The sequence below is a fragment of the Centruroides sculpturatus genome, unplaced genomic scaffold (genome assembly GCF_000671375.1).
Source record: "Centruroides sculpturatus isolate CEXI.00-Female unplaced genomic scaffold, Cexi_2.0 scaffold559, whole genome shotgun sequence".
Classification (NCBI taxonomy): Eukaryota; Metazoa; Arthropoda; class Arachnida; order Scorpiones; family Buthidae; genus Centruroides; species Centruroides sculpturatus.
The window spans coordinates 322633-348142 of NW_019384826.1; the positions used below are offsets into that span (position 1 = coordinate 322633).

At 29.6% G+C, this 25510-nt stretch overlaps 1 protein-coding gene across 1 annotated transcript in view; it reads right to left on the minus strand.

Annotated features, from left to right (window-relative positions):
- Positions 1-25175, minus strand: part of LOC111630018 (tyrosine-protein kinase JAK2-like) — a 56712-nt gene extending 31537 nt beyond the window's left edge. Inside the window, exons 1-4 of the mRNA XM_023374010.1 lie at positions 25050-25175; positions 24841-24902; positions 8496-8790; positions 7946-8144 (exon numbers count right to left, since the gene is read on the minus strand). Of these exons, the coding sequence (XP_023229778.1) occupies positions 7946-8144; positions 8496-8747 (451 nt within the window). The 5' untranslated portion in view covers positions 8748-8790; positions 24841-24902; positions 25050-25175. The remainder of the gene's footprint in view (positions 1-7945; positions 8145-8495; positions 8791-24840; positions 24903-25049) is intronic.
- Positions 25176-25510: the final 335 nt, after the last annotated feature.

Genomic DNA, 25510 nt, shown 5'->3' on the forward strand with positions numbered 1-25510 from the left:
GAAGAAAAGTAGAGAATGATAGGAAAGTGTGAAATGGGAACCATGGTACCATCAAGTTCCATTTATTGACAACACATGGGGCATAGCCCACAGAAAACAGTATGGTCAAAATATATACAGAGAATAAGTCTGCACACGGTACTGCCTCTAGGGAGAAAGGAAATGTAGCCATGCACAAGAGCAACCAACTCAATGCCCAAGAAGCTGCTGAAAATATCAACTTGGAATGAGTTGGTGTACAAAAGCACAAAAATTAAATGAGAAAATAATAAAACAAATAACTAAAAATAAACACGAAAAGTTCCCTGACAGCCAGGTTACAGTGGGGGCAATAATATGAAGAATCCCCAGATTGCCAACTCAGCCAGAATAGGGAATACGACAAAACACAAAAGAGTCTCCAAACGGCCAACATGGCCAGGAACCAGTGGGGGTGGTAACAAGACTGGAATTCCCAAACGGCCAGCTCGGCCAAGTTACAAAGGGTGTTCCAAGTGAAGAGAGGAGTACGGCCTACAATGAAGAAGCCGTTACCCTGATGTCCATGATGAAGTTCTTTAAAGCATAGCAATTTTTAAGTAAGCAAAACCTTCAAGTGTTCAAACTACTATTTCATTTGACTTCAATGCTGAAAATTGCAAGATATTGACAACTGCTACTAAGTTACTTGACTTTGATAGAATTGTTAGAAATTGTTGCAGTGCATTTTTAACAGAGAAGACAATATTTTAGCAGATTGTATATCACAGTTCAGATCAATTTGCACAAATCCCAGATGTGTTCCTTGTTGACCAAGATTTTCACTGTTTTCTCAAATTCAAGTCTTGCTTTGAAAGTTTCATCTTATAAAGTGTATGAAACAAATCCTTTTGACTGCACAGTTGAGAATAAAAGTGAACTATTGAATAATTTTAAAGCAATTTTATACTCAAGAATTTTCTATACCCATGTGCAAACTGCATGTGACTCTTCTAGACCCTTACAATGGTTTCCATGCACTTATATAATTTCTTTTTATAAATTTCTTAGTATTTCTATAGTATATATTACTTATTCATATGTTAGATTTTTGTAAGTTTTCTGACTATTATTAAGTAGTGTGATATACACACAGTATAGATAAATGTAATTTACAACTTAAACACTGAACAGATAACTGAAAATTAATGGTATATTCAAAAAGTCAAAGAAGTTAAATGAATGTTTGCTGGTATTTAATGACTGGGCTAGGTAAATAACAGTCACATTTACTATAGAGCAGTGATAACTTTAGTATTTTAAATATATATGTTACCGGCAAAGTATGAAAAGCCGGCATTCTATAAAATGACAAATGCTAGTAAGCAAAGGTAGAGAGTGGGCAGAGTTAGGCAAAGTATGAAAAAAGTCTTGCTAGTTAGGCAAAGTATGAAAAAAGGTCCTGATAAGGCTATTATATAAATGACGTGTATTCCTCAAAAATACAAATGTTATTCTGAAAAAATAATGAGAGTGCCATTAAAAAAAATTTATTCAAAATACATAAAGAAAAATGAAGGTTGTATAAAAAAAAATTTATGCCTTTTTTATTAAGGGAAACAAAATTTTCATATAAGAAATAAGAAATTAAAATTAACCTACTTGTTGCAACATGGTAGGCTTGAATGACATTTTGAATTACATTTCATTACATTTTTCATGTAAAGACATTTCATATTTTGGCACTTTGTTTTACACCAGTGTTTCTCAACCTCTAACGAATTGTCACCCCCTTCAATAAAACCATTACATAGTATCGCCCCTTCACTTCAAAATTCTGATGCCAAGGGCCAAGGCTAACGCCAAATTCATACTGCATTGAATAGACTAGTGACTAGTATAATGTTATTTGTTTAATTATTGTACGATATAACGAATAAAATATCTAATTATTCTTAATATAATGTTTTACTATATCGCCCAGAAAATTGTTTTTTGTCCCCCCAAAATATAAATTGTTACTAATCGCTCCCGTTGAGAAACACTGTTTTACACGTACATTTGACGAATCCTTGGCCACTTCCACTGGACTGAGCAATTGCAACTGACCAGAGAGGAATTTCATGGTCAGGAATATCTTCAAATCTAAGCAAGTTCTTAGGGGATAAAGTGAATTGTGATCTCGCATATACTTGTTTTAAAATTCCTTCATTAGTTCCAAGTCAGTAGAAACCATCCTCTGTCACTCTCATTACAACTGCCAATATATTGTGCGAATCACCTCGCCCCTTGTCGACATCAGGAATAGGAACTCACACAGTAGTTCCCAAAGAAGCAGTGGAAAATTTTTTTTCCAAATTCATTTTCATTTTTTTTTTTGCTTATATTTCCAGATTGATTTTAGAATTTATTTTACCTTCAATAGCATTTTCTGTTTTGAAAGAAAGGGTGCACAAAATATCCATTTCATCATCTTTGCTAACATGGCCACAGAAGGTATGAATTTTTTGACGATATTTTTTGCATGCAAGTGCATCACTTGTTTCCTTTAAACACACACAACATCAGAAATGGCAAATCTCTTTGGTAAGCATGTCTTCATCATGTTGGTTTAATCCACTGACGACTATAATCTCATCCATGTTTTTTAAAACAGGCTCTTTTTCTTACATAATCTGATTAGTTTCACCTTTTTCCATTGTTTTGATGCTTTCTATTACTTTTTCTAGCTCCTCCTCTGTATTTATGTCTTTTAAAACATCTTCTGGTAGAAAAGACGTTGTAAGCCCTACTTTAGGTTTGCAGCTAAAAAGAGCTTCATATGGTATTCTTTTGATCACAGTATGATAAGTTCTATTTTTCATAAATTGAACGAAACGCAGCCCTTCACTCCAGCGATCAGATTTGTTGTCCAGCATCCAAGTACAGAGCATATTTTCGATATCTTGATTAGCTCTTTTGACACTACCCTGGCTTTGTGAATGGCGAGGTTTCCCATGGATGATCTTTAGTGCTGGCCAAAACTCCTTCAAGCTGGTCACCATATTATTGGCAAATTCCCTACCATTGTCAGACTGTAATATAGATGGCATTCCAAGCAACGAGAATATGTCCACTAGGTTGTAGGCTACTTCTTCAGCTCTTTTTGACGTTAGAGACTTAAGAATAACAAATTTTGTGAGATGATCTTGGTACACCGTAATAAATTTGTATTCTCTATCTGGCTGAGACTGAAAGTCAATAAGATCTACCTGACAATGGGAATTAAATTTGGAAAAAATCATAGGTTTCACAACAATGCCCTTTTTAATACCTTTCTGTTTTTTCTGGCAAGGTTCACAAAGGTGGATGTACACGTCCGTCCATAATGCTTGTCTAACAGGCGATCGATTGCGCATGGGCGGAAGCAGTTCAATTGATAAGCCAGGATGTCCTACCTGTTATCAAAGGTGTTTGGAATGGACTGATCCGATTTGCACCGTAATAGGGGTGAGGAAATCGAGCTGGAGGTACTTTCAGCGTGCAGTCACGTGCCATACGGGTTGACTTACTAGTCGCTCATCACTGCTTGCTTAGCGTCCGCCGTTTTTATTTTAAAATTGTAAAATCGCAAATTATAACAAATTATGATTCTATCTGTTATTTTGATACTTTTCTTTCTTTATAATGTTTTATTTACTTTATTTTCCTGTAATTAGAGACGATACGGCTTTAAAATAAACAGATCAGATCTCACTTGCCAATAGATTATCTCAACTTTCACCAATTGTCGTCGGTTCCTTTGTAATCGGATAGGAATTGACCGTGTTTTAAAGTCTAGTGTTAAGTGTTTATTGCTTTTGTGGTAATATGAGTAGAGTAGGAGAGTCCCTTAATGAACCACGTTTTATTACCGTTTAAACAACTCCCCACTTCTTATTCTTAGTAACTAGACACGTCTGTCAAGGTCGGTTAAACTTTATTACTTTCACAACAGGGTGTCAAGTGAGCTGCCACCCACACCCACCGTTAACGACAACAACGCGCGAAGTATCACGTTACTCTGTAAACAATAACTCCCTTCCTTGTTGGAGGCGGGTCACATGTCAAGGTTACTGTAATTTTATTGAACAGAATGTTGTCCTTGATATTTAAGAATCAGTTTTGTCAGAACTGTTTATTTTTCATACATTTTTTATAATTTATTTCCGTTTCCGTTATAAAATTGTTTTTATCATGTTCTAAATCGATTTGTTATAAATTACACTTGTATAAAGTTTATGATTTAAAATTACAATGAACATTCCGTTGTTTGTGTAATGAATAAATATTTATTGAGGGTTCAAGTTTGCAAAAAATGTTTTCACATATCTTCTTATTCATTATATATATATATATTAATAAAATANTGAGATAATCTATTGGCAAGTGAGATCTGATCTGTTTATTTTAAAGCCGTATCGTCTCTAATTACAGGAAAATAAAGTAAATAAAACATTATAAAGAAAGAAAAGTATCAAAATAACAGATAGAATCATAATTTGTTATAATTTGCGATTTTACAATTTTAAAATAAAAACGGCGGACGCTAAGCAAGCTGTACAGTTCAATATCATGATGTGTAATGTTTTTGTATTTGGTTGAAAGTTCTTTCAACATTCTATCACGTCCTCCGTGTCCAATAGCCAAATGAGCTTCATGAAGTACATGAAATAACCCTGAGTCCATGATGTAATACTGTATAGTGCTGATGCCTTCTTTAACAGGATAAATGAGTTTACTTTTGTTTTCTACAATCATCACATAACAATTCAGCAACCAATAGTCCCTGGGTTCCTTCTTAGTAGTCGTTTTGGCTTTTTGTACATCATTTATTAACTTCTGATAAGTAGTTTCGGTTAAGAAAATATTGTTTTTTTGCAGCATTAACTCGAATTTTGGACAGTTCATCATCGAATTGTTGTTTCATGTCTATAGACCATGATACCTTCTCCAACACTACAGCTTTGTGCTCTTCCATTTTTATGGAGCACAGTAAAAAACTAATTTTTTGTTGAACAAATTTAAGTAAAATTGCGTATTTTGACACTCCTGAACAAACCACAAAGTGCAACTGACAAATTCTAAGCCTGAGGCGCACATTAAAAATCACATGCCTTGCCACATGAAATTTGAAACGAATCGGAGATGTATTTTGTACTTTGCCGGTTTCTCATTTGGCATTCTATGGAATGCCTAGGAAATTTGTAAAATATGAATCATTTCATAGATTGCTGGCTAGTTTTAGGCATTATATACAATGCCAAAGGCATTCTATAGAATGCCGAATTTCAAACTTTGCTGGTAACATATATAACATATCATTTCAATAGATGTTGTGGCTTTTGTGTATTTCTGATACATGATATGTTGCTCCTATTGTGACATGGTGTATCTGTCCATTATATACTGTTTTATAGTCAAGTTAAGATAAAGAAAGTCCTTATTGTTAAAACTCTCTAAAATCCAAAAATTCATGTTTTTTTTAAATAGTCACGTAATTATAAACAGTCAATTATTTACGGTAACTCTAAACTATAAATAGCCACTTGGTTATTGTTACTATAACTTAGATATCCATTTCTGAAATTTAATATTAAAGTTTCACTTGTCATATTACGTAACCTTCTTCAAATAATATGAATGAAAATATTCTCAAAAATAAAAAAAATTTTGAATTTTTTTTTCTAAAAAACCTTTAAAACCATTTATGATGATCAAATTTCTTTTTCCCAGTTTGTTGGAAGAATTGATAAATTTGATTCATAAAAAATTTACTAAATATATTTTAAATAATTTATAAAAAAATAAAAAAAATTTACTTTTGGTTCCTAAGCAAAATTATGATATTTAAAAAAAAAAACTTATAAAACAAGTAAATAAAAAGGTTTTCTGATTTTTTCCTTGATTGTGAGTCTGAGTCTCTAATTAATGCAGATAAAGAAGAAAATTATACTAATGTATTAATGTTTTCTAAATTTGTTTACATCCACATCATAATTGGTAAAAATTATGACATTCATCTAAATAGTTATTTATTCATTTAAAACAGTTACTATACAAATCAAACTGGTCCAACTTCATTTCTCATCTTGTAATAAGAATGAAATGTCTGAATAAAATCACAAGTGAAGAATAACATTGATTTACACTCTACTCTCAAGTATTGTTATTTCTAATAATGTATATATACAAAAAAAACAAATATACAGTATATCAAATACACGATAACAAAACAACTTGCATAAAATATAGTCTCAAATTCTTGATAATATGAAACAAAACTCTGAACTATCATAGATAAAAAAATTTTCTTTGGACAGATCCAGCAAAATTTAGAGTCATTTTTATTCTATACTATTGTTCTAATCTAAATATCTTGCCTGTATTTGTCTTGTCAATCTAAACTTAAAAAAATACCAAGTATCTGAGATCTGAGGGTAGAAAATCTCTTGCTTCCAAAGTCTCTTCTTTTTTGAATTTTCCATCTTAAGTAAAGGATGGATTCCAATCAATCAAGGAGATAATGACCACTGTGAGAAACTTATTCTTATGCCAATCTGATTTAAATTTTAGCGGACATTCTTCTACCATTTTACCTTTGTTCTTTTGTAAACAAAAGCTAGATTATGACCAAACCACTAATACCCCGTTTGCACCAAGCATTTCAATCTAAATTGTGACTAAGGTCGGAGAGTGTTCCGTGGTACGAATGCTCTCGACCGTTTCAATCTTGACTGAAACGAGGTTCAATCGCAATCGACTGGAGAGAGTTCTCGAAACTAGATCCAGTCATAAGAGAGATCCCACAATCCCACGCGCGTGAGAAAATACAAGATGGCTGCAGAAGATGTGTTGGGCTATCGACAGAGAAATAAAAAAGACATCAGGAGAGACGATGACATCTGTCTATTATTAGATGTACGGCAAGAAAAAGTATTTATTTCTAACCAAAACTTCCATTTTGTTTGTTGGTGTTTGTGACTTACCACGTAGTTACGTCAGTTTTATGATCGTGTGTAATAGCCAGGTTCTTCTCGAGCGGACTGCCTGTGCGAACAGCACGACGTTCGACTAGTGACAGTCACAATCCAGATTGTTGGTAAATTGAGATCGAAGTGAGTCGTGGATTGTGTGCGAACGTAGTATAAGGGCTTGGCAATAATCCTAACAATTATGGGGTAAATAACTAGGGGAAAAGTAAGATAAGTTCAAATTATCTGTTTTTGAAAATTAAATAAATTTTCTCCAAGCATCTACTGTTTGGCAGTATTGTACTATTCTATATTCTTTGGTAATATCACATTTTCTCCTTAAAGGAATAGTAAGGAAGTATGTAATCACTTCAACTGTTGCTTATATACAATCCACCCTTGGACATTGATAAAACATAGATAAGCAGCTCTGCTATCAAGATACAATTATTATTAAAACGGTGAAATATAACAATTTTTCTCATACCACAGGCATTTACAAAACATGCATTTCAGGAAATTCTCAAAATACTTGCATTCTATAAATTACATGCTACTTTCTCTTCCAGGATATATATATATATATCCTGAAAGAGAAATATTTCATATATATATATATATATGAAATATACCATGTCAATTGTGAACAATCCAAATGTCTTATTTTAACACCAATTTTAATATAAAATTCAAGAGAAATAATACCAAGTTTGAATTACATGATAATTTGAATTAACCAAGTTCAAATTAACCAGATTTTGACTTGATTTTAATGTAACTAAAATTAAATATCATAATATATTACAGTGTTAACAAATAATTTTACACAATAATTTTTTGTATAATTTTAGGCTATGAATATAAATGTAAATATTATCTATCATAAAATGTAACTACAAAAATATGAAATAACATAAGTATGTGATATAATTTTATATTNGAATAAATCAAGTAAGTAATATTTAAATACAAAATTTTAAAAACATTTCACTTACGTAATACTTTAGGTAAAAAATTTGAATATTCAATTTTCATTTGTTCGGGATTTAAATCCTGTTCAAGTGCAGTACGAATTATATCAGTAACTGCCAGACCAAAGGAGTCATCTGCATTATTTGAGAGTTGTTTAATTTTTCCTTGTAAAAAATCATTTCTCATTTGATGAAAATAATAATTGCATGCTTGTTGATCAATCTGTTTTATAAAAATTGTCTTGTTATAATTTTACAATACATATAATAATTATTAATATAATAAACCTAAATAATATGAAATGATAATAACAATAATGATATGGTTAATATCTAATCAGATAATTTTTAAAAATTATTATTAAAAAACTGTTGTAAAAATTAGAAAATACTTGCTGTTTATTAGAATACTTAATACTTTTATAAATATTACCAAAATTATAATATTTACTATAAATGTAAATATTATTATTTTTTTTACAGGATTATTAATTACAATATGATACAAATAATATATAATAAAATTACTGATTAAGATATAATTTATAATAAACACAAATAAAATAATAATTACCGCCAACTTTTTTACATCTGAAGGATGAAATCTTAACCTGAAGTACAGATTCAAATCTTTGTTGGATCCTACATCAATTATTTTACATGGACTATACCAAATATTCTTATTAGGATTCCAGAGAGCAAAGAGATGCCTTGATGCTGGGCTAATTCTACAATGTTTGGCAGCAACAATACAAAGGTATTCAGCATTATACTTAGTAATTTCTGGTAATATCAATGGCTCTTTTTGAGTATATAAATTAATCATAATGACTTCTTTTCATTAGATATTGTAATTCAAGTATCAAAATCTGTACAAAATAGATAAATTCATAATTAATTTGAAAATTAAGACAAAATTTCAAAATTGCAATTTATTTATATGAATAACGATTAATTATCAATACTCAGAAGTAATGTACTGTACATGTATGTATATATAAGTATTAATGGACTAAAATTAATTTATTAACAATTAATATATTTCTTACAGGAAAATTTTAATAGCCACAATTAATACATTATATGAAAAAATGATATAATCTAAACTATAATAAGAATTTTCTATGGTATTGTGATCTGAAGTTTCATTAAAATACTATTATTTTCTTTTAAAATTTCTTTTAAACTAAATAACTAAAAATTTATTTAATTCTGAAAGTTCTAAATTTTAATTTATTAAAATGATGTTGCAATATTTATATAGTAGTTTGAATAATAATAATAAAGTATTTATTATAATCATCAATAAATAAACATTTCAGTATTCCTAAGAGATAAGAATGGATTGATTGGTGAGTTAGCTGATTAATGATAAACGATTAATTGGGATTGTACAATCATCTAATCATACAATTAATTGTTAACTAATTGTTGTTCAGATATTTTTAAAAATATCTTATAAAATTTCAATTTAGTTTTTATAGAGCCTTTTATAGTAATTTAACCTTAATTTAACACATCTTTTTTTAATGTAAACTTTCTTGCAAAGGTGGCATTCTAAGCAAATAGACATAACAACTAACATTTCTGGTGATTGAATTTTTCCAATACTAACTGATAAATTAATTCACTTATGTTGCAATTACTTCAACACATCAGACATCCTTACAACTTCAATGTAGTCAGCAAAACACTATTAAATAATGGGCATGCATGGTTTAAATCTCATCACTTGCAACACTAGGGTCAGTTTGATGTATATTTAATTTCTGTTGGTGATTAAACAGTGGAGACTGAATGGGAAATTTTAATGTACTTATAAAAACATGGACTTAAAGAATATAACAGTTTCTGAATTATGAAATAAATTAAATGAATTAGGGGACAAAACAACAGGAACAAAGGTAGAACTTTTAGAAAAGTACACAAACTTAAAATAAGTATAAACTGATGCTTTTACAGTTATTGGCTTTTGTTTTCAATCTTGTAACAGAAATACATAGACAACAATTTAATTTTAATTACTCAACTTCAATTTGTAATATACTTTTAAAATTTTAGATACATAATAATAAACACAAAACAATGTTAAAAATCATTGTTATTAATATTTGATGATAATTAAAGTAATTTTAAACTGTTTTTGAAATTAACTGCATTTTTAAATGTAACGTAATTATAAGGACTGCATATTTTTAGCAAAATTCATATAATTTAATATTTAGTTGGACCTCCTTTCATTTGAATAACATCAAACAATATCGGGAATAGTTTGAATCGAGTTTTGCAATTGTTTCACTTCAATATTTTCTCAAGCATTCTATAATTGCTAATTTTAACTGGTTTACTTGATGATAATGCTTGTTTTGACCATAAACTATTTTTGTTATTATACTCCATAAATTTTCTATTGGACTAAGATCTGGACTTCTAGAAGGCTAGTCTAATACTTTTTTTTAATGTTTTTAATAAACCAGATCTTAGTTGATTTTGATGCATGGAGTGGAGCATTGTCTCATTGAAATATCCAATTACTTCCACCAATTAAAGGTCCAATGCACTTAAATTATTTTTTAACATATCCTGATATTTTGAAGAATCCATTTTTTCATCAACAATGGCAATATCAGTTTTTCCATTGAATCCAAAAGCATCCCAAACCATTACACTGCCATATCCTCACTGACTATTCATTCTAACTTTGGCTTCTCTTTTTACATCATGTCCATAATATCCATAACCATCTGGTCCATTTAAATTCTAGTTTTTTCATCAGAAAACAACTTTTTCCCACTCCCTGGTCAAACTTGTAACAGATTTAGCCTATTGAAGTCTTTGTTGCTTGTGAACAAGTATCAAATTAGCTCACTTTATTTTTCAGTATTTTATGTTATTATCATCATCAGCATGCCACCACATCGTCTAATGGACATAGATTTTGGTAAATTAGCAACTACCTATCTAGTAGATAGCGTCTAATTTACTTGTTGTTTTGTAAGGAAGAAAACCTTTCATTTATCTATGTCAGTTAATGCTTTCTTGCATCCACTTCTCTCCATTTTCCATAATTTTCTTGTTTTGTTTATACATTGGCCACAGCAGTTTTAGAGTGATTAATTATTGCAGCTATTTCTCTGAAACTTTCTGGCACCTCATAATTCATATATATTTTGAATTTCAGCCTCTGAAAGTTCACTATTTCTTGGCATTGTGTTTTTAGTGTTTAAAACATAAACTGTTAAGATTTCAAAAGTTTAAAATGATTGGCTGTTATAATACCAGGTGTGATGTAATAAACTTCCATTCAATTGTTCATTAAAAATATATTTACATTTGTAGAGTATTATTACTCTAAACCAGTTTTCTGTAACCAGTGTGTCATCACAAGTGAAAGGTGTGACGTGAACTTTTATATATTCTATTAATTATTAAGTTTTATTTATATATTTTTATCATCACAGTTGCTGTTTCTTATGGTTGTATTTATTTCTCTGCCACAGCACTGATGATCTTATTTCATAGTTTTGTTTGTCGATATATTTTTATTCATTGTATATTTTTAATCATCGACCTATTGTTAGGCTTCCCTTTGAAGAATATAAGACCCACATCTTGCAAATATTTCAGTTCTATCTCAGCTGTGCTCCGAAGTAGTCCTAAAATTGTGACTGTTAGTCAATCTTATTTTTTTTATCTATTATTATTAAACTATTTAATTTTTTTCAAGATGGACAAATTCCTTGTACGGAGTGTTCCATTGACGAGTACAAGTAGTGAAAGCATTGAGCCCGAAAAAAAAACAAAAACAAAAACAAAAACAAAAATTAGTGCACCAGCAGTATAGTGATAATTATTTATCTTACGGTTTTTTTTGTTTGGTGATAAAACATGCCTAATCCCCGAATGTATCATTTGTGGTGAAAAACTTAGTAATTCTGCTATGATTCCCAGTAAATTAAAACAACATTTGTCAACGAAACATTCTTCTCTGTCAAACAAAGATGTCAATTATTTTCATTGGTTGTCGGAACAAAACAAAAAACAAGCAACATTCATGACCACAACAGTATGTGTTTCTGACAAAATACAGAAAGCTAGCTATAAGGTAGCTGAACTTATCGTAAAGGCCAAAAAAACTACATACAATAGCTGAAACATTATTAATGCCTGCTTGTAAAGAGATGGTGAAAATAGTCCTGGATTCAGAAGCTGCTAGTGAAATATCAAAAATTCCCGTTTCTGCTGACACAATCAGTCGCTGAGTTATAGAGATGTCCAGTGACAATGAAGACATTATGAAAGAGAAAATCAACAGCAGTTGAATGTTCTCACTTCAGATCAACGAGTCCACCAATATTAGTGGCCATGCACAACTTCTTGCTTATATTCAGTAAATCAATGTTAATGTAATTGCAACTAATTTCTTTTTTGCAAAGAACTTCCCGAGAGAGCCATTGGTGAAGAAATATTTTGTGTGACTAATGAATATGTGCTCCAAAATGAATTAAGATGGAAAGACTGTGTTAGTATTTGTACAGACTGAGCCACAGCTATGACAGGCCATGTGAAAGGATTTATAGTTCAAGTACACAAAATTAATCCTAACATACGATGCGATCATTGTCTTATTCATCGCAAAGCCATTGTTGCTAAATCTTTGCTATCTTCTCTGAAAGTTGTGCTGGACATAGTAGTAAAAGTCGTGAACCTCGTCAAATCACAACCCCTAAATTCACGGCTATTTTCTGTTTTGTGTCAGGACATACCACACTCCTGCTACATACAGAAGTACATGAGGAAAAGTGTTAATGCAAATATTGGCCCGAGATATCTCGGGTTATGGGCTTAAGGGGTTAAAATTAAAGACAAGGTATGTGTATTTTTGACTGTCAAGGGGCATGAGTATGCAGATTTATTTGCAGATGATGACTAGGTATGTAAGTTGGCATATCTTTCCGATATTTACATACACTTGAATGAGCTGAACAGAAAAATGCAAGGTAGAAATGAAAATATTCTTACTGGTATGGATAAGATTCAAGGATTTGTGAATAAGCTAAATTTATGGATACAGAGAATTGAAAATGGTTCGTTTGAAATGTTCTTGACTGTATGGTCACTTGCTTATGGTAATAAAGTGATGATGGATCTAATTAAAGAACATTTACAAATCCTGCAGCAGATGTTCAAGAAGTATTTTGGAGACAGTGTTGAAGATATTGACTGGGTTTGTGATCCATTCGTTGCGACTTCAGAATCTCAATCGATTAATTTACAAGAGGAGAAACTCGCAGAATTAAAAGCAGACAGAACATTGAAATTAAAACTCCTCAAAGTGCTTTTGGATATATTTTGGTTGGCAATAAGAAGTGAATACTCAGCTATCTCCGAGACGACAGTTAATATGTTATTGCCATTTTCAACTACAGTGGAACCTCGATTATCCGGACTAATCGGGGATGAAGGTAGTCCGGATAAGGAAAAATCCGGATAATCGAAACAAATACTTTAATTTGTCTTTTAATGATAATACAACACATTTTCTTTTCGATGACATATCGGTAATATTAAAAGTAAATACTGTATTTAAATAGTGATCAAATTTTCAAGAAACAAACATTCGTATTGAATTTGGACTACTACTGACCAACGCTAACAGACTACCTATTGTTTAAAAGGCCCTCTGGTGGCGCAAGAAGACGGATTTTATAAAATAAAAAGCAGTTGAAACTGCATTTTTATGAATAAAAATTTGACAAACTATTTATCGTTTTATGACGAGTAAAATTTTTTCGTCGCGTTCGCGGCTTTTAAGTAATGCATAAACCTTCGAGGCGCGAGGCCCTTCGGACCGCGAGGCATAGGCGGTGGCCCACGTCGTCCATGCCTTACGCCGCCCTTGGTCATAGAAATGATGTAATTTGAATATAAATTATTTATAAATACGTATGTCAAGTTATATTTTTATTACTACGTAAAATATATTTAAGAGTTTACGACCACTGTGCTGGGTGAGACGTTGTTGAAACAAAAGAAGTTATGCATTCCATCACATACATAAACAGTGTCATAATTTGCCAAGTGCAAATCAGCAAATTCGTAAAATTTTTGTTTATTTTGAACAATCCGGATAATAGAAAATCCGGATAATGGAGGTTCTACTGTATGTATTTGTGTGAACTAGGCTTCTCGACAGTGACTGAAATTAAATCATCAAAGAAGGAAAGATTCAGATCTGTTGATGAAGAAATGAGACTAGCATTGTCAATGATTCCACCACAGATCAGCTGCAAATATCACATTGAAAAGGTATGAGTAGAATTATTTATTTTAATAGTAATAGAAAAGTGTATTTTCTATACCAGCGCTGTCCAACTGGCGGCCCGCCAAATAATTTTTACGGCCTGTGAGTACATTTTACTATGAATAAATTTATGTTACTAAATTATTATTATTAATATTAAAATTATTTTACTACCGTGTTTCCCCGAAAATAAGACAGTGTCTTATATTAATTTTTGCTCTGAAAAATGCGCTAGGTCTTATTTTCTGGGAATGTCTTATTTTTTCCAGGAAGAAGAATTCACATTTATTATTGAACAAAAAAATTCCCAAGTCGAACTTAGACGAGAGTGACGTATATCCGGTGTGTCGAACTGTCGCCTTTTTATAGCGTCAACATTGGACTCGCTGACCAATTAGTGCTTACTGAACTGTAGCACTATGCAAATGTCATGTGGTTTATCAACCTTCTTGGCCCCCGAAATGTTTGGTGAAGAAAATATGGCCCGCGGGCTATGATAAGTTGGACAGCGCTGTTCTATACTATACACTCTACAGTGAATTAAAGTTCATAAATTTTAATAAATGCACGAGTTGATGCCTGTTTAATAATAACAATAGGTTAGTGACATTACATAATTCTATTAATAGAATATCATAACTTATGTTTTTGAGGGAAATAAAATTTTGGTGTGCCATAAGTAGAAAAAGGTTGCAGAACACTGTTCTAAACTGTTCAAAATTAACTGTCCTTATAATTTTACCTGCTACAGATTTGAGTGCATCAACTGATTTACTTTCCAGTTTTTATCTTTACTTCCCATTTTTTTTTTCTTATTGGATCATAACCTGGATGTCTTTTATCATTGGCACTGAAACAAACAACAATTAAGCAGCATTTCAAAAATACCTAAATAACTAAAAAAGCAATATTTAAACAGTGTATACACAGCATGATAGACAACACGGAAGCTATCTATCCATAAGCCTGATACTGGCATAGAAAAGTGCATGCCCTATTAGCAATGTAATAACAATCTGCTTAAAAATAAAAAAAATCCTTCAAAAATAGGCAGATAGTGTTGAAAATTAATCAGTCACATATGATAATTGATTATGAACAAGACCAAAACTTATTCTTTAAAAATACAATTTCAAAAAATTTATTAGTATCTAGCTAGAACATTTTCAATTTGAAAATACCTATTCAAAAGCTATTCATTTCTAACAAAATTGGATATGTTGCCATGATTATCCTGAATCATCATTATTAATAAAGTTACTGTTTCTTTAAACATCATTCATTTTTTAATGTTAATTTAATAAGTTTAAATTTAAAAAGTAATAATGTTTTCCCAATAGAATGATTATTTACCAATTAATTTTCCAATAATTGGAGTAATTGTCAAATGACAATCAGTGGAGGAACCGATTAGTATGATTAACGATTATCAAATGATTAATTGGTGTATCTTGATAAGTTATAAAATATTTAATAGAATATTTCTGCTAAAGATGTAAAGCATTGTCAATAAAACTCAAAGCTTTTTATCTTTAAATGAGTAGAAAAACTGTTGAAGAAATCAATAAGTGACGTCCACTATTTTTTAATGCACTGCAACAATAATTCCAACTATTTTCATCATCAAATAAAATGATATTTCTAAATTTATGTTATTTTAATAATATTTAAAAAACTATGTAACAAAATCTGTCTCATTTCTACATAAAAATCCAAACTTGTAAAAAATACTTTGCATATCAATAAATAAATGAACTTAAATTGCTCCAAACTTGACATCTTTGAGTCAAAGATAAGTTTGAATATCATAAATAAGTTTTATATCTTATAAACTTCCGCAGAGAAAGAAATTCAAGTGGATATAAAAAATTTCATTTGCGTCACACAAATCCAAAAAACTACGCCAATTTGGTACATCAGATAGTTATCAAGTGATCATTCCTGTTCAATAGGTTTTCTTAAGAAATTATTACATAATCATTTAATTATTTTTTCACATCAATAATGAATTTTATTTGACAATCTGACCATTATCATATTAATATATCCAAACCTCTCTGATAATCTCACAATAGAAAACCCCTCTCTTAAAACTGCATTATTAAACAAATTAATTATATAAATTTTCTTCACAAATATATTATAAACGCGACTCTTTAATATCATCAATAACGACTGGAGCAGATTAAATTAAATTTCAAAGGGAGTTTTCAAGCAGTGCAAACTTATTAAGCATTTCAGTTACACTAGCTTGATATTAATCACACTTATAAATGAAATTTAATAAAATAGCCTCATGCGTTAATCATCAAAGAAAATTTTAATTAATTTATAAATAATTAATAACACAAACTAGCGTGAAGCAGTCGAAACGGATTCTACAGACCGATCGAAAAATGTCCGGTTTCCCCCGTAAATGACGCTTCTCCTTCGAGACTCTAAGATAAGCAGAGAAGCCAACAAGTTCTGGCTGAGAATTGTCGATATTTTTACAGCGGAGTATCGATCAATTGAGATTTTTTTGGCAATTTTTCTCTTAGTTTGTAACAAACATATTCGAAGCCGAGTAGCGATTGGCCAAAAACCACGACTTCGGAACGGAAACGATAGAAAAAAAAAGCAGTAATAGATTACTCTGCAGCACAGTGAAAGGTTACCCATTATCGACCGTGTATATAAGACATTTTGGTTCACCAAACGGAAACAAGCCGCGATCCAGTTTTAAATTTCTTTGGGACAAATCTACTTAACGATGAAAGGGATCTAAGCAGAGACAAAAGACATCAAATGNCTTTATGTATTACAGAACATAGCCAAAGACTACAGTTCTCTGTTTCCTGATGTTACTATCAATAGTTTGCTTGAATATTTAAAAATTTTTTTTACAAATCTTTGATTAAATTAAATCCTATTACAATTCTTGCTATATTTAAGCTTCATTAATCAGGTAATGTAGAAAGAATTTATTTAGTTTGAATCAGAAAAGATATATTTTTAATTTTGAACTTACACTGGAAAAAATTAAATGAAATTCTCTGATTCTGGTATACAATAATTACAGTGTGAAATGTTAAAGTTCAGCTGTTAACTTTTTAAGTTTGTGTGTGTGTAAAAACAAAAAAAAGTGCACTTTGCCTGGTAAATTGCTTACAGCAACTTTAAAAGACAGTTCAGCTACTTCCATTTAAGTGATTAACTGAAACACTTGGAAGATTTATAAGTGCTGTAATTTAAGGTAGCTGCTTTAAATGGAAAAAGTACAGTGGAACCCCGGTTAACAAATGTCCTGGTTAACAACCAAATCGGTTAACGAACTTTTATTTTGCAAAAATTTTGTCTCAGATAACGAACAAAATTCGGATAACAAACGTAACAGTATATTGTGTCAAATTTTAGTTGGTGTTAGGCATGCGCGAGTTAAGCATTGCTTTTCCGAGTGTTTGTGCTATACTTCTTTTTTTTTAGTTTTGTGATTTATATATTTAATCAATATGGTATCAAAGAAAGAAAAAAGTCGTAGTGGCAATAGAAAACGAGAATGCGCTATCGCATTTGAGAAAAATTTTGATTAAAAGAGTAAGACAATCTTTAGATCAATTTCTTGTTTCTTACGGAAAGAGTTTGTTTCATTGTTAAGTTATGGCAACGCAACACTTGGGCAATCTGACTAGGGTGAAATGCCTTCTGGGAGGTGTTTTTAAGGGAAACTGGCCCCTATTTAGGCGTTACAGACGTGGATAAATCCCGGAAAACTCCACGTAGCCAGCCTGTCTCAGCAAGGTGCGAACCCACGAACGAACTCCCCGTGTTCAAGGTACGAAGACCACTTAGCCACTGGTGGGTTTTTACCGAAAGAGACTTCGACTCGAAGAATCTTCCGATGAAGTGCTACCCGTTATTTTTTTGGAGGGGATTCCCCTTCTAATCATTAAGGTTTGTATATCTTCACTTTTCTGCCACCAACTACAACAAACGAAGGTATTATTAAACAAAGTTTACATGTTTGTTGCTGTAACGATAGATACTACGTTTTCTTACATTTTCATCAAAGAAAATTACTGTATATTTCAAATAAAATGACAAAAATTTCGGAGACTAGAACGAATTAATTGCATTTGCATTAATTTCTATGGGAAAAATTGCTTCGGTTAACGAACAATTCAGNACCAACTTCGTGTTGAATTTTCATTGATGTTTATCCTAACAAATTTTTTTTAAAATAATAAACGTCGCTATTGTAACGTTAAAAATGATTTTTAAATTATTTTATTGCTCACGAAACAAACAACCACTCATAATTAGAAAATTAAGTCTAATTTAAATACTGGCCTCCCTTCAATGGTCAAGCCATTGATGCCAGCTAAAACATGCAAAAATTTAACAAAAATAATATTAAAGTAGCCAAGACATAGCCAAATATTGTAGTGCCACATCACTAGCGGACATTTGAAATTTGCCGACTAGAACGGTCGGTTAACCGATGTGATGGTTAATCGATGCTCTACTGTATTAACAACTATACTAAGGATTTACAAATGAAGTTAGTCGATTTGGCCTGTGAACAGCTCATTTAATGCTTATACACTTTATGACAAAAAATAATACTACTTTCCATCTACAATCTATACACTAAAAGTCTTGGCTTGTTTGATTGTAATAAAATACAGAAAAAAAAAAAAACAGCACAAAATACAATCATGTTTTTAAGAATTCTATACCCCAAATGAGAATAGAAACAAAATAAAACAAAATTTATTAAAATCAAGAGATGGATAACTGAGTTATCACTGTGTTTTCTGCAGATGACATCATTCTGTATGATGTCACTTTTTAAAGTTGCTGATTACTATTTTATAACTATACTTAAATCATCTGATGAATTAATTTCCATGTAATATTGAAGTTTTGGTGTAATATGACTTCTGAGACTTCTAGAATGGCTATCTGTCTATCCTTTATAAATTTCTAAGCTCTTTGATCAATATGCATTTATATTTTACTGACCTTCCTCAGGAAAACTACAAATTGAATGTTTGTTGCATTTGAACAAAACTAAAATTTTTAAAACATCATAAAATAAATATTTCAAATGTTGATAAGCAAACCTTTGAGGTTATGAATAAATGAAAGCATAAATTAAAAGTAAAAATAATATTAATAATGTAAGAACAAATAATAATAGCTGAGTACAAGTGTTATCCTCCAATGCATATGCTAAGAATTTGTATAAGGTCACATGGTATATATTTCAAAAAAGGATTAGTGTTGGCTCTCACCTTGTCCCATGGGACCAAGTTCAAGTACAAAATTATCCAAGGTTTATTTTGAAGAAAAATCTATAAAATGAGATATGCAGAGGTGTTACTTATATATAAAACACTACTATGATTTATTATGGTATCTTCTATTCTTTATAAATTTTAATTAGTAATAATTAGTAAGTGACCCAATGGTCTAGTATACATTAAAGCTGTTTAAATGATTGTTGAATTTTTGTTTTATACGTATATGACAACACAACATATGGGAGATCTACCAAGAGAGGATGTGTCCTAGGAGGACTTTCTATGGGAAATTGGTCCTACACAGATGTTACTAACAAAGAAAACTCAGTAAACTCCATGCAGACAGCTTGTTCATGAGGTGTAAGTAAATCCATAACCATCCAGTGTTCAATAGTTTTATCCATTAGACCACTGGTAGACTTAAAATGGTGGGTATCACTGAAAATTTTTGATGATAATTAAATATGTAACATTAAAAAAATTTATTTATTTATTATTATTATGTATTATAAAATAATAGTTAAATTGAAATGTAGTCATAATGTTTGAATTTAAAAAGTTTGATTAAAATTATTTAAAGAATTATTATTTAATGAAATAAACTTATTAAAAGCCAATTACATATAGTATAATATTAAGTAATATTTTTTCTGTAAGCACATACTTTTCAGCATAAAATATAAATTATATTTGTGTTTACTAATAGTTGAATAATTATTTTTGTATTACTTTTGATTTTTCAATAGTAACCAGTCATTGCTGAAGTCAATAGAATTTCGTTTATTTTTTGAAATGAACATTCATCTGTGATAAAATTTCATAACAAAAATAAAATTTAAGAATAAGTCAATTAAATGAAGTGCAAAGCTTATACACCAATACTATATTTTTAATAATTTTTATATAAAATGTATAATTAATAAACTTTTTTAATACAATTAATTTTTTATCAAACCTCCATTTAAATTTATTCTTTAAATTTCATAATTCAGATTCATTAAATTTTATTTTAGAAAACAGAGATAAAATAATTAAGAGAATAAAACATTTATTTAGAGAATAGAAATTGAATCACTATATGTCATTTCCATGTATTAAAATGTATTTGTGCTTCCTTTCTACTTCTTTGTAACAATAAATTATTGCATAATCATGATTAAATGGATGAATGCTATGAAAAATTTTCTATTCATATTTCTATTTATAGTAATTAAAACAATTATTTTTTAATTGTTTAAAATATACTGTTGTTTTATGTAGAATGTCATCATTTGAGTAACCATTAGTGATCATATTGGTATAAGATCTTTTTCATTCAATCCTAGATATTTTTTTATATTAGTACAATCATAACATAAAAGTTTGTTAAAATAATTCAGAAAAGTATAATTATACTACAAAAAATAGATGTGAAAGGTGACAAACAATTTTTTTATATATTCATAAAACTCATTATTATAATAAACAATGACAAACAATGTTTTCATTATATTTTGTTGATAATGATTGATATATCATCCTCATCTGTTAAATAGAGCAATAAATTAAATATCAATTTATAAACAGCTGCTTCCTTTTATTTTTATGTGTTATTCAATTAAAACATATCATTACCTATTTAACCCAAAAATAGTTATTAATAAATACATGAATCATTATTAATCTTGTTTTTAAAAATATCTCTAGCTTTATGTAAATGTAAAAGTGAATTGTACTTGTAAATAAAATACAGATCTACATAATTGCATGCTTTGTAATTAATGTAATTTACAATTTACATTTAATCTACAATATAATATATTTTTATAATTAAAATTAATTTTTAAAATTTATCTTGATACTTATCTTAAAATAGTTTATTAAATCTATATATACAGTGGAACCTCGATTATCCGGACTAATTGGGGATGAAGGTAGTCCGGATAAGGAAAAATTCGGATAATCGAAACAAATACTTTTGTCTTTTAATGATAATACAACACGTTTTCTTTTTGATGACATATCGGTAATATTAAAAGTAAATACTGTACTTAAATCGTGATCAAATTTTTAAGAAACAAACGTTCATATTGAATTTGTACTACTACTGACCAATGCTAACCCTCTGGTGGCGCAAGAAGACGGATTTTATAAAATAAAAAGCAGTTGAAACTGCATTTTTATGAATAAAAATTTGACAAACTATTTATCGTTTTATGACGAGTAAAATTTTTTCGTCGCGTTCGCGGNNNNGCGCAAGAAGACGGATTTTATAAAATAAAAAGCAGTTGAAACTGCATTTTTATGAATAAAAATTTGACAAACTATTTATCGTTTTATGACGAATAAAATTTTTTCTTCGCGTTCGCAGCTTAAGTAATGCTTAAACCTTTGAAATGCGAGGCCCTTCGGACCGCGAGGCATAAGCGGTGGCCCACGTCGCCCACGCCTTACGCCGCCCTTGGTCATAGAAATGATGTAATTTGAAAATAAAATTATTTATAAATACGTATGTCACGTTATATTTTTATTATGACGCAAAATATATTTAAGAGTTTACGGCCACTGTGCCGGGTGAGATGTTGTTGAAACAAAAAAAATTATGCATTCCATCACGTACATAAACAGTATCGTAATTCACCAACTGCAAATCATCAAATTCGTAAAATTTTTGTTTATTTTGAACAATCCGGATAATCGAGGTTCTACTGTATACACACACACACACACACACATGCATATACATATTATATATATATACATACATATCAATATTAAATNTAGTTTATTAAACCTATATATACAGTGGAACCTCGATTATCCGGACTAATTGGGGATGAAGGTAGTCCGGATAAGGAAAAATTCGGATAATCGAAACAAATACTTTGTCTTTTAATGATAATACAACACGTTTTCTTTTTGATGACATATTGGTAATATTAAAAGTAAATACTGTACTTAAATCGTGATCAAATTTTTAAGAAACAAACGTTCATATTGAATTTGGACTACTGCTGACCAACGCTAACCCTCTGGTGGCGCAAGAAGACGGATTTTATAAAATAAAAAGCAGTTGAAACTGCATTTTTATGAATAAAAATTTGACTAACTATTTATCGTTTTATGATGAATAAAATTTTTTCTTCGCGTTTGCAGCTTAAGTAATGCATAAACCTTTGAAACGCGAGGCCCTTCGGACCGCGAGGCATAAGCGGTGGCCCACGTCGTCCACGCCTTACGCCGCCCTTGGTCATAGAAATGATGTAATTTGAAAATAAAATTATTTATAAATACGTATGTCAAGTTATATTTTTATTATGACGCAAAATATATTTAAGAGTTTACGGCCACTGTGCCGGGTGAGATGTTGTTGAAACAAAAAAAGTTATGCATTCCATCATGTACTGTACATAAACAGTATCGTAATTCGCCAACTGCAAATCAGCAATTCGTAAAATTTTTGTTTATTTTGAACAATCCGGATAATCGAAAATCCAGATAATAGAGATCCGGATAATCGAGGTTCTACTGTATATATATACACACACACACACACATGCACATACATATCAATATTAAATATTGTTTTATAAATGTCATTTTTGAAAATTGCATTACATGAATACATTCACTTTGAAACGATCCAACAACTACATTAATTAAACTTTAAACTGTTTCAGTATGATTTAATACAAATTTACAGGAAGACTACAATTTTTATTAAGTGCTAAATTGCTTTTTCAAGCTAATATAATAAAATCTACTGTTCACAAATTTTTAGGCCATATTATAAAATCTCAAATTATCATTACAAAAGTATTTACATCAATGGTCCAAACTTTTTTCATGGTCATCCTATCAATAAAGAAATTTTTGACAACTCATCAAAATAAGAAAAATATTGTTGTTGCATTCAGTTCAAAAGCAACTTCAATTTCAATGAAATTAGTGTTGCTACAGTAAGAAAGAAAACTTATCTTACAATACTAGCATGAATCTGCCATTCATATTAAACCTTTTTTTAATCATCATTTTATAATTAAAATTGATATATTTTATTAAATAATTTCAATTTATCTTTTAATGAACTAGTAAAATATGGATACTAAAATAATCAATTAAAATATGTATTTTTGTGTTTTTTCCTATTGAAAATATGTGTTTTTTCCTATTCTTATTCATATATTTACTAAATAACATTCTACCACCAGTTAGAATGAAAATTTGCCATCATATAAAATTTAAAAGACAATTTTAAGTTTTCATATATACAAACAGATAAACTAAATATAAATATTTTCAATAGAAATAAATTATGAAAAATTGTATTAAAAATTATTTATTCAGTGAAGCAAATACTTTACTTTTTTCTTTTTTTGTGCAACATAATTTTCCCAAGAACTTAAAAAACAGAAGTTTCTCATCCAAATACATGTAAATTAGAATATTCAATAAAATAGTGTACAGTAATACCTCGGTTTTTGTTGTCTTTGGCTATTGTCAGTTTTGTTTTTGTTGATTTTTTCCACTAAAAATTTGTCTTTGTTTTTGTTGGTTGCATCAGATTTCGTCAATGTGCCCACGTGACCTGGTTGCTAATTTTGCAGACAAAGGATGACCCATGTGCTTTCCTGCTCACTGTGGTGTCATTTCTCATCGTGTGAGCATTAACCCACATGTCTAGCCAAACAATTACATTGCTTTCCTTTCCTTTTAGCTCCATCATGAGACCAAAGAAAGTTTCCAGAGCCAGCAGTCCTTAGAATGCCACATTAAATGTTAATTTATTCTCTACATTAGTCTTTTATATTCATTATATATTAATTTCTTATTGTTTTTAGTATAAAACACTATATTTATTCTCTATAAAATGTGTTTTTGGTATGTATCTTGGAGGGTCTAGAACAAATTATTTGGATTTACATTGATTCATATGAAAATAATTGCCTCAGTTTTGGATTTCGGCAATAGTTTTCGGAAAGATTATTGACAAAAACTGAGGTATCAGTGTATATATATTTTCAAAGTTTAATTATTAATAATTAAAATCCTGTACACATTACTAGATATTTGTTTGTTTTAATGATTCAATTTATCTTATTTTTTCATTTGAATCCTAAAGAATCATTGTAAAATATACTTAAATAACTGGATATTTTCAACAACAATTTAGATAATTAGGATGAATATCATACAGAATCAGGTTTTTTTCCATAAATTAAAAGTTTTATTTGACATTGTATTATAAATAAAAAAAAATGTATAAAATGAATTATTTTACAGTATATTTTTATCATAGAATCATTTTATAATCATAAATACAACAATAATAATAATAATAATAAACTTACTTGAAAAACAAAAATTATTCTCTATCACAAGTATTACAGCTGTACTATTCCTTTTCCTCCACCTGGAATTATACAAATTTCCAAGTAAAATCAATAATAAACTTTTTAAAAAGCAAATATATAAATAAACTGCGAAATTTATCAGAAATTTAAGGAAAAAATAATAATATAAACATAAAAATAAACCTTAATTAATCTGTAAATATTACCATTTCTTGTGTTTGTTAATTATCTTCTTAAAAATTCTTTTTGTTTTCACTTTATTTTGTAACGGGATGAGTTCACTTTCATTCTTCAAAATTGCAACGTGATCTCCATCTTGTCATTTCCCTTTCTCATAAAAACGCGCCCTCTAGTGATAAAACAATCTTTTCAAAATATAAATATTTTTATATATACAGTATATTTTTTTTAAATAGTAAAATATTCATTTATTTATTCGCTTATATAAATGAAATTATTTAAAATTTTAAATAAAATATTATATTCAATTCGAATAATACAGTATTAAATGTCTTGTAGTAAATATGTTTACGTCACGCTACATCTATATGACTTTACTTTGATATTTATATTTATTTTTATACATATAAAACGAAACTTATTTATTTTTTTATGATTTCATATCCATAAACTTATAACTTATATTCAAATAATGTTGTAATATAAC